General features: G+C 41.7%; 1 protein-coding gene across 1 annotated transcript in view; it reads left to right on the top strand.

The window, feature by feature from the left end:
- The first annotated feature begins 720 nt into the window (after window positions 1-720).
- The window catches only part of CDC14A (cell division cycle 14A), a 57,852-nt gene continuing 47,615 nt past the window's right edge, over window positions 721-10,957 (top strand). The window contains 2 exon segments of the mRNA XM_035537234.1: window positions 721-1,169; window positions 1,543-1,633. Of these exon segments, the coding sequence (XP_035393127.1) occupies window positions 1,064-1,169; window positions 1,543-1,633 (197 nt within the window). The 5' untranslated portion in view covers window positions 721-1,063.

Below are 10,957 nucleotides of genomic sequence, written 5' to 3'. Positions count from 1 at the left end.
TCTGTTTCTTTGTCAGGAGGTTAATTGCAGCCAACAGGCTAATTCAGCTTTTCTGAATCAACTGCCAGAAGTCAATCTTTCACTTTCTTTAAGCAGAAAGCCACGGGTGACTTCTTGTCCTGTTACCACAGCCCTAGCAGCGCACGTGAAACATTTCACCGCTGCTTAACCCCTCAGTTACTTCCCGGGGAGAGCCCTCAACTCATCCTAGCGCGTTGGGAGCTTCGTGCAGTGTCGAAGCCGCATGTCCCAGTCTCCTATCCCCGGGCGCCTTCCGTGACGCCTTAGTCCCCTCAGACCTGAGGGCGCGGCCGATGGCACGAGGCCGGGAGGCGGGAAGGCGGCGCCGCCGGGGCGAGACCCGCTCGGGGGGCGTGCTCGGGAGCGGCCGTCTCGTCAGTGCGCCCCGCTCATTGGCCGGAGGGCTGACAGAGCAGCTTTGGATTGGCGGGGCTGCCTGTCCATCAGGCCAGACGGCGAAGTGGGGACGGCCGGGCCGGGACCCCCGCAACCGAACGCCCCAGCCCGGGCAGGGCGGCGGCGGTGGTTCCGTCCGCGCCGTGTGGCGCCCCCCGCTTCCACCCCGCTAAGGTACTCGCGACGCCTCCTGGGCTGCCCTGCCCCACGGGGGCGTTCCGTAGTGGCAGCCCCGGGGCAGGCCGAGGAGAAGGAAGCGCCGTGGGGCGCCTGGCCGCTGCGCGGTGGGGCGGGGGCGGAGCCGCCGGGCCGGGGGGGCTAAGGGCGGCCGCCCGCCTCGGCTCGGTTCAGCCCCGGGCCGGTGCAGACAAAGGCACCGTGCCGCTGTTGCTAGCGCGCCGCCGGTCGCTTGGTAACCGCCCGCTGCCTCCTTATCCGGGGGCGGCACCGGGCTGGGGGCGGAGCGGAGCCCGAGTCCCTACGGGAGTCCCTACGGGCGCTCTCCTGCCCGCCCGCCGCGTCCCGGAGCCGCTTCTCGCCTCCGCCCCGGTTCCTATGCGGCTTGCGGCGCTGCCGGCAGCGGGCGGCCCCTCCGGGCAGCGGGCCGCTTCCCAGCCACCGCGTCCCGGCGCCGCCCGGGGCCGCCATGAGCTCGGAGCCGCCCCGCGCCTCGCTGCTCCGCGCCCTCTTTAAGATGGAGCCGGTGGTGGCCGCCGCCGAAGTGCTGGGGGGAGCCTCCGAGTTCGTGAAAGGTGAGCGCGGCTGGGCAGCCGGTCCGGCCCCGACTCCCCGGGAAGGAGCCCCGGCTTATGTCCCGTCCTGGCCCTGTCGCAGCCCGGGGAGGTCGGGGGCCCGCTCGGCTCTGCCCCCCTTCGCCTTGCGGTTTTCGCGAGTCGCCTGCCCCGCTGCTGCGGGGAACGCCTAAGTAGTTCCTTCCTCCTCTCCTTTCCGGCAAGAAGCGGGGCCGGCACCTGTTGCTACGCCTCTGCTGGGTTCCCCTCTGCTCGCACGGTGCCTGCCCGCGTGGGGGGTCCCCTCCCCTGCCCACTGGCCGTGCCGGAACCCCCCCCGCCGCAGCGCCGGGCTCTGGGTCCGGTCCTAGGGCAGCCCCCGACTGTCTTTCAGACCGGCTGTACTTCGCCACTCTGCGGAATAAACCCAAGAGCACGGTGAACACCCACTACTTCTGTACTGATGAGGAACTGGTCTATGAAAAGTAAGTGCTTTCATCTGTTGCGTTTTGTATGTTAAAAAGGATTGCTTCTTCGGTATTCTGTAGAGTACTTTTACCCCCCATTAGTTACTTTGATTAAGTCTTGGTATAAGTTAGCTTGAACATATATATAACCTATCTGAAGCTAGTTTAACTTTGTTTTGTTTAAAATAGAAAAAAAAAAAAGCTCACAAGACCAGTTAAATTGTAGTTGAGCTAGGGTAAAATAGTTGAGCTTTGTAAGATTGCTTTATAAGATGGAAAAGATCTCTTAGATTAAGTACGCCTTATAAACAGTGTCTTTAATAGAAGACTTTCATATATTCATACTACACAAAAGTTTTTTGCTATGCATTTTTCTTTATCAAGCGTATGAAATGATCACCTTTCATACAGAATCGCAGAATGCAAAGCTTAAATTTGCTTTTGAAGAACATCTGCAACTTATTTTGAGGGTTTTGATATAGCACTTCCTGTTGGCTTTTGGAGCTTTAGAACAGCAGAGAAAGTATTCTGTGAAGTTAAAGCCTCATCTGTTTGGAAGATTCTGACAGCATGTAGAAGGTCAACAGTTAAACTGAGTGTAGTTAGAGTACTTCTAAGAGACATGAAATAATTACACTGAACAAATAAAATAATAGCCCTATGCTGTGGTCACAGAGTTGTCACTGTGTTCCCAGCTCAGCTGTTCCATCCATGATGGTAGCTATAGCTGCTTAACAAAGGGTTTGCTGCAGTACCAAGACTTTTCTAGTGGAACAAGAAAAAGTTCTAGTCATGTCTTTAAACATAACTTTTTTTTGCCCATGTGTTGAAAAACTTACGAGCATCAACTGTACCCTACTCCAGTGACTTCAGTGCTGCTTCTGTGGAGGTGTAAACTAATCATCCTTTGTTTCTAGCTTATCTTCTATGCAAATCTTACAGTTCTGGGGTTTATTTTCTACATGCATTTCTGAATCTTCATTGTCTTCGGTCTTCTAAAGGAGTTCCTGATGATCCTTCTTCAAAGTTAACTTTTGTAATTTACTGTTTGGATTGCAAATATTTTCTGTAACAATCACTGAAGGAAACTAAATAAATATATTCCTTAATCCATGTGTCAATTAACCACACACCAGAATGTATAATAATACCATGTATATTTACAAGATAATGGAAGGAAGTCACATTTCCTTTATCTTCTAGGGCACATCTAAAGACTTTGGACATATAATTTGTGGTATATTTTCTGAATCCATAGTTCCTAATCTATTGGGACTTTTTTAAAGGTATCATCCATATTGGATACAGTAACAATACTCCTCCTGTTGTACTCTCCCATAGTAAAACTTAATATGAAGTAGAAACTAAGTGTCAGTTGCTGGCTGGTATGACTGCATCCTGTATAATAACCTAGCTCTTCTAGATAAACAGTGCTAAGCTTTCCATTGATATTTGTAATGCAGCATGCATCGCTATCAGTTATGCAATAGTTGGTAGTAAAACCATATCTGATTTTAAGCTTTCTTCCTCTTCTCACTCACATCTTCAAGGAAATTTGTGTTATTGGGGAAGTAAAAGTAGGTGTTGGTAGGGTTACAGTTTTATAGTTTTGTCAGTATCTTTCTGAAATTGGAAAGCTAGGGGCAAAGTGAGGAATAGAATGCAAATTTGTTAGTTCGTAGGGAAATGCTGATTCTGCTGTAGTTTCCTGGTCGTGTCCATCAATTTGATGATGTTTCTGTTTTGTTTCATGTCGTTTCTGTTTCATCAGTAAAGACAGGCCCTGACATCAGGAGTTGTTTCTAAGTAGTAGTATCAACTTCATACACCAAATCAGATTTCCTGCTAGCTTTCTTAAAAATGCAGCCTTTCTGAGGAAGAGAATAGAAATATTTAAGTGATAACAAAATGAATATTTGGAAGTAAGCTTTGAAGTGCTGTAGCTCAGAACAGTGTCTTCTAGAGTCAAAATGGCCTGCCTTTCCTGTTCTTCCCAATCAAAATTTCTTGTCCACTTCTGCTTTTTAATCAAATGAGTTGTTCAAATTGTTATGTGGAAGAGACTTGTTATGTGAGTAGGAGATTTGTTCAAATTGTTACGTGGGTAGGAGATGTCCATTCAGACACAAAATCCTCAACACCTGTGAAATAACTTTGTTAGCACAACCAATTACTGACTTAAGATGCATATTATTGTGTCAAATATGATGCATGTTAGGATGCATCATACTAGTGACTAGAAAGATATTTCACTGCTCATGGAAGTAAACTGCTTTTCTTTAGGCTGTTTCTCTATTACCTTCAGCAATAACTCCCAAGCATGAAGTGTTAAATTTCTTCAGCTGCCTTTACCAGGGGCAGTTTGCTTTCTTTGAAGCAACATCTGATCTAAAAATCTCAGGCATTTGTAGGTATGGGTTTGTTAGTCTGATTATAAAGAGCATATTATTGGATCACAGAGTAATTAACTTCCTTCCTGCCTCACTTCCTTTTTTTCCCTCCTCTCCTCACTCTTGATGAGACAGAAGGGAATAATAGTGCAAATTAATACTATACGTGATTTATTAAAGAAAAGAGTTCTAGCACTAAACTTGATGGTTTTGGAAGCTTTGGTCTGTTGCATGCTGACTTGCTCTTGCGTTTTGTCATGTGATTTATTACTAGGTTATATCCAAAATGTGTTTATGTAATCTTGAGTACTTTAGCCTTCAGTTTTCACTTGAAGTTGTCAACTGTTTCAATAAATTCATAACACTGTCTTATTTAAACATTCATACTTTTAGAAATTTTAAAAAAGGACTTAAATGCGCTTAGGAACATCTCAAACATTAGCTGACAAGGAACTCGCAGAACTGTCACTGTTTTAGTTACATGTGCTGCAATTTAACCTTGAACCTATCATGCTAGGGAAGAGCGGGTATGCAAATTCCTCGGTTAAGAGAACAAGAAACCTGAATGAGTTGATGCAACTCTGAATTGTTAAGATTTTATTCCCAGTTGTTCTGTTTCTGTAAGATTTTGTCAGTCTCTCTCTGAAACTCTGAGGTCCCTCCCGAGGAAGTCTGCATTACTACTTACAGGAGAATACAGTCTTTCAGAGTAATATAGCGCAGGTAACTATTACTTCAGGAAAATGGAGTTGATAAGAAATAATCCAGTTTGATGAAGACTGTCATTTGGCAAATACACAAGCTTTGCTTGGCAAGACCTCAATTAGTGAGTTAGGCAAGAGTAAGAAGCTTTTTATTCTCTAAGAATCGTGTCTTTCATGTTTCACCTTTCAGTAAACAGATCTGGGTTAGGAATATTACACTTGACTGGTTAACTTGGCTTTCACATGTTTTTATCAAAGCAACTTTTTATGTCCTTTTTATTGTTGTGTAAATTCTCAGAAAACAAAAACAAAAGTTCATTAGAAACAGGAATAGCATCTTGGTAAATTGTGCTGGCAGTTTTCATTATGTTTTTATTCAGTTATTTCTTCTAACGTCAAATCTTTTGTATAAACAGCTTTTGCAGGTCTAGTCTGAAATCTTGTGATCAGCTTTAAAAGTAATAATATGACATTCTCTCTACATCCAATGTTTTACACCGTGGCTTGAAAATTTTAGTGTGTTACTTACCCACTTCACAGCAGTCTTAATTTTATGTACATTTTTTGGTTTGAGCAGCCATAAAATAAGACTCAAAGCTAAAACGTCATTTAAAAACATCATTTAATGAGTAATCTTTGTACTTTGACTTGTAGGATATGTTTATGCAAAGAAGCAGTTTCTCTTTCCTGTGGTAAGAGTAAGGGTTAACTTACTTATTTGACTGGTGTAAAATGCTTCTTTTCTATGGCTATCCAATAATGGTACTTGCATAGGAAACCTGAACTTCTATAGCCTTCTGTGGCCTATATCAGTTGAAAGGAAAAAAGAAAACTTAAACTTAGCCTTGTTACAACAAACAGACCTGTCACTTCACACGGAGAACAGGGAGTTCCTTGTTCATGTCAGAAGTCTATGAGGAGTTGAACTTCGCTATCAAATGACCAATATAACTTAGTAAGTTAAAGTCCACAAAACACTACTTACATTTAAGGAACTTCCTAAGTTTTTATCAATATGAATTTACATACAGAACAGAGAAACTTCATTATGCTAACATCAACTTTTTATGTCTAATTCTTACAAATGGCTATTAAGAATAGTACTTTAGCTTTTTTGTTTTCCATCTTAAATCGAGGGATTAAATTCAATGCAAACAAGAAAATCAGAAGATCCGGGAGCATCAACTTTTGCTTAGGACATGAATTAATGGCATACCTTTATATTTGAAACTTGCTAAGTGCTGCCCCTTAACACCTGGGGTGCTCTCTCCAGTACAAATTAAATTTTATATGCAGTCATGTTTTCACTTCTTCACCAAGATGCTCAAGGGATGGGAACACCTCTCCTGTGAGGAGAGGCTGAGAGAGCTGGGACTGTTCAGCCTGGAGAAGAGGAGGTTTGGGGGGATCTTATCAAAGTCTATAAACTCCTGAAAGGAGGGTGCAAAAGGGATGGAGCTGGGCTTTTCTCAGCAGTGCCCAGTGCTGGGATAAGAGGCAGTGGACATCAAATGGAACCTCTTGTGGCCCTGTTGAACATCAGGAAGCCCTTCTTTACTGTGTGGGTGATGGAGCACTGGAACAGATTGCCCAGAGATGTGGATTTTCCCTCCTTGGAGACCTTCAAAACCTGCTGTAGGTGTCCCTGCTTGAGCAGGGGTTTGGACCAGGTGACTTCTAGAGGTCCCTTCCCACCTCAGCCATTCTTTAATTTTGTGATTCTCATGGAGAAGACAAAATAAATTGTCAAAAGCATTGAAGATATTTTGTTGTTTGTTAGCAGCAAGTGGGGACTGGAATAGAATAACTTTTTTTTTCTAGACTTCAGTTTCCTATTGGACAAGAGTATAGCTTAATATAGAAAACTGATGAAAAATCTTGGCCTCTGTTAAGGCTTTTATTTTCTGTAGAGAGTAGGCTTCTAACATAATCTGAAGAATCTTCTATGGTCAAGCTCTGTGGAAGAAACTCTTCACTGATACTATGCTCTCTGCATCAAGGAGCATTGTATGAAAAGCACGTGCATCTGGAGTAGCTATTTAATTATCTGTAATTTGGTGCTATGATCTCTTCTTGGATTTTGAAGAGCCAGTATCTTGAGGAGGATTTGGAACAATGAAGGGGAAATAGACTGAGTACCTGGTGTTTTGCATAATCTGGACCCTCGGCATTATTCCTACATTCAGATGCAAGCAGTGGGGTGTTATATCATCTCTGGGTATTCGCTGTTTCTTCCTTTGTCATTCAGAAGCGTGTAATCCTTAAGTAGTATTAAGCATTAGGGATTGTGCCTTGGCCCAGATAAGAAAGCTGCCAGCAATTTACCCGTTACTGGAATTGGTGGGGTTAGAGCAGGCAGCGTGTGCTATTGGGCATCCCACCTTCGTTCATGCACTTGAGAAATGGGAAGGTAGAACACACTTTGGGGAAAAAGTAATGGGGGGGAAAAAAAAACAGAATAGGTAAGATTTCCTGACCAGCAGAGTTAGGTTGTACTGAATATGTGGATTAATCCTCTTGGCTTTCATCCAGAAACTATTGCACTTCAGGCGTGTTCAGCTCAGGGCTTGGAGCCTGTATCTGTAGTAGACAGTTGGCCTCTTTGCTGGTGGCTGGTTCTTGTACTACTTAATGGGAGCAAAGAAGACCTGGCAGTGCAGTTGTCTGAATGTTCTAGTAATCCAGGCTAGGAAAGGGGGAGAGAAAAGCAAGTGGATATGTATATATCCCTCATTCTATTTTAGTCTCACTACTTAATTTTAATAGTAAGCTAAAAAAGTATCAGGATCTTTGTACCATGCTTACAAATTAGTGTAGTCCTGTATTTAGGAAATGGCATTTCTCCTAGTTTTTAAAGTCCTTATGGTTAAATTTTTGGTTTGAATAGCAGCCAATTTGAGGTGCTCCTATTTGGTAGAAAAAGACTTTTACACAGTTGCTTGTGTCCAGGAAAGCAAGCTTCTTACAGAAAGTAGTTGTACTCCAGTTCTGGTGAGCATGCTCCAGAAAGTGATTGCAATTGCTGAACTGTGTCCCTGTTCTTGAGTTACTAATTCAAAAACTGACTAAGCTGCCATGCAAGTAACATCATCCTCTCTGAGCGTTATTGCACTGTTAGAACTGACTTTGTGGATCTGTCCTATTATTTTTCCACTATGATAATTAGGGTTTGAACCATATTCAGACTGTTGGAAATGCCTACTACTGGATGCCAGAATGCGCACACACCCTCATGTTCAGTAGCAGTAACACTGAACTTACACTGATCTGGCATGGAGAAAAGAATCCTGAAATAGATCATCTAGTAGCAATCTACTATCCTTTCTTCCATACTTCTGTTGCTGTATCACAGAATTTGTGAGTGGCAATATAAAACTACTGCTCTAGCACGTTCATCTACGGGGCAAAAAGTTTGTGTTCACTATCAGGTTTCTAGGGTACAATATAAGTAGTTCAATTTGTCTTTGAAAGATAACTTGATACCTTGGCCATAAATAGGTTGATTGTGATGTTAATATAGAGGTTATCAGTTCATTTCAAAGACTGTCTGGCTTCACTGACCATTACCAGGCTCTATCCAATACTTCAGGATATGAAAGCTGTTTATCACACTGCTGCTGTGCTAGGGTCAGCCATATTCAAATACTTAGGAAAAAGTAGCATGCAGCAGAGGTGCCCGAGGCTTGACCTAACTGATGGCACCTTCATGTGGCATTGCATAGAACTGCAATCAGAAACAAGTTACGGTCCCAAAGAGTTCTAGACTACATTTTTTTTCACTATTAAATTCCTTGGAAGAATGTGTTGGCATGACAGAGTGAACTAATGAGCTCGTTTGGGCTGGCCTTTCCAGGTGAATAGCAGTTCCTATGTAACCAAGTAACTCAAATTATATGCTGTAAGAACTGATAAGAAGGGGTGGTTCTAGGAGTTGATTCTAAGGAGAATACAGATACAAGAAATCTATGCTACTGCTCCCAAGTAGCATTATGTTAGTATTTATGAAGTAAAGTGTTTAAATATTCATATAGTGTATTTGTGGTTTTTACTGTTACATAGTTGGAGAAGTGTAAGGATAGTAAGTTTCCATGGGATGAGGGGAAAGAATAATTTAAGCTATCATTGAGGTATTTGATTAAAACAAAATATAATTAAATGTAGATTAATACTCTACTTGCCTTCTGTTCTCACATCTGGTTCCCACCTCTGTAGTAAATGACTCTGTCTTAACTGGCTTAAGCTTCAGAGATATTCCAATTTCTTACTGCATTCAAATGCTTACAGAAACATCTGGATACAATAGATTTATTACCCATAAAAGAAATACAAATGAACTAAAATTGCATAGATTGTTACCAGTGACTATCAACTAATCAGATTTGATTTATTGTATTTTTATCTTCAACTTTTACCAGATAAAATTCCTTAATTTAAAGGATGAGTTGGTGTGCTGTTTCTCTTCATTGCTATTCCATCCCAATTTCCCATCCTCCACTTATATTTCACTCTCTCAAAATTCTGTTATTAAGAAGAAAGTCCTCTGTCTGAGTCAGGATCAAGTGTCTTGAATTCAAGGAAAAAAAGGCCTTTTATACTAAAAGTAATAAGAGTGGATAAGACTAAACTCTTCTGTTAAAATTTATCAGAAATTGTATTTAGTTTTAAGGATAGAAGAAGGGGTTTGTGGATCAGAGTTCATTGACTTCAGTACAGAGTTTTGTTATCTTTCAGGACTGTTTGATTTCAAGAATTGTGAAACACTTGTTTCACTTAGTTCCATTAAAGACATTCAAGCTTATTCAAGTTTAACAAAGTTAGTAGAAAAAGTTAAAATTATTTGTGTAGGAAATAAACCTTCTCCCTCATGCAACCGCAACAACGCTGTATCAGTGAAGTCACTAGCTTGTTTATACTGCCTACGTGGTACTGTGCAAATGAATTGGGAGATGACAGTGGGGTTTTTTTGTGTATGGGTAATAGTGGTGCACCACTCACCAAAAATACCCGCTCTTCCTGATTGTGTTTGGATTCTGAAAAGTATTAAACAGTGGTAATACCAGGGCGTTCAATACTGATTTTTTTTACTGTATCAAGAAAAGCAGAGTGTACTTAGTAGTAAATGATGGAGAAATAGTCAGTTTAAGATCGTGACAACTCTAGCTTGGCTCATGAGAGAATCTGAATAGGTCTATTTTGTAAAAATACCCTGTTACTTCATGGATTGACTGAATAAATGTATCTTTTTCTTGCCTCCATCAAAACAGTAATTTGTCTGTTGTGTATAAATTGATTTGTAAATTAATTTTCATGTGCTTTTCCTACGTTCCTGTTTGAGCTTAATCATGCTGAAAGGTAAAAGTGGATTATACGAGTTCATATTGATGTACTTCTAGCAAATAATTAGTAATGAAAATTCATTATCCTAAAGAATGGCTTTAGTTTTTCAACGTGTTGTAACTGAATACACAGTTCATCTATCATTAGGCTGATCAGAGCTGTATTACAGGAACTACATGTTGCGCTTCATTTCATCTCAATTAAAAACTTAACAGAGAATATTTTTTTAAAAAGTACCTGTAACTGTTGACCATATCTGCTAGTCTTATCTTAGAAAAGATGTGGAATCTAAAGTTAGTCACTGCTTTATTGCCACTGAAATGTTCACTTCTGTGCAACCTACAAATAAAGTCCTGAGTTGGACAGCTTAGTCTTTGACCCAGCTAATGAGCTTCTGTATTTAAGCATTATGCCCTAATGTTTTGTACTGAAGGGGATGAACTGAATCTTAACAAGCACTTATATTATTATTTGATGTTGTACAGTAGATGATATTGAAATAACACTGGTGTGGCAGGCTGGCTGCTCCTTCTGAATGGCAATCAGGCTAATATAATTGTCTCTTTTTCACTGGGCTTGGTCTTTTTTTGTTTGGGAGGATACATATGGGGGATATTAATAAAGTGTTAAGCCTCAAAAGTGTAGCTCTTAGGGTTAGCTAGGAAAAGCACTGTGAATCCCTACAGGGAACTTTTATTTTGCAATAATTTTCCTGTATGGCCTGTTGCTATTATCTCTTATCCAACGGGCAGCAGTTGCTGCTTCAAGGGTAATGAGAATGTTTGAGGAAAATCTAGAAGAAAGGAAGAACAACAATGAGAAAGCATTAATTAAATAATAAATTGAGAGAGCTTAGGGACGAGAGGACTGGGCATCAAAAAGGAAACACATTCTGTGTAAAGGGTGTATGT

Source organism: Cygnus atratus, chromosome 8 (assembly GCF_013377495.2).
Source record: "Cygnus atratus isolate AKBS03 ecotype Queensland, Australia chromosome 8, CAtr_DNAZoo_HiC_assembly, whole genome shotgun sequence".
Taxonomy (NCBI): Eukaryota; Metazoa; Chordata; class Aves; order Anseriformes; family Anatidae; genus Cygnus; species Cygnus atratus.
The sequence above is the reverse complement of the archived record's forward strand: the minus strand, read 5'-3'. Positions and strand labels throughout refer to the sequence as shown.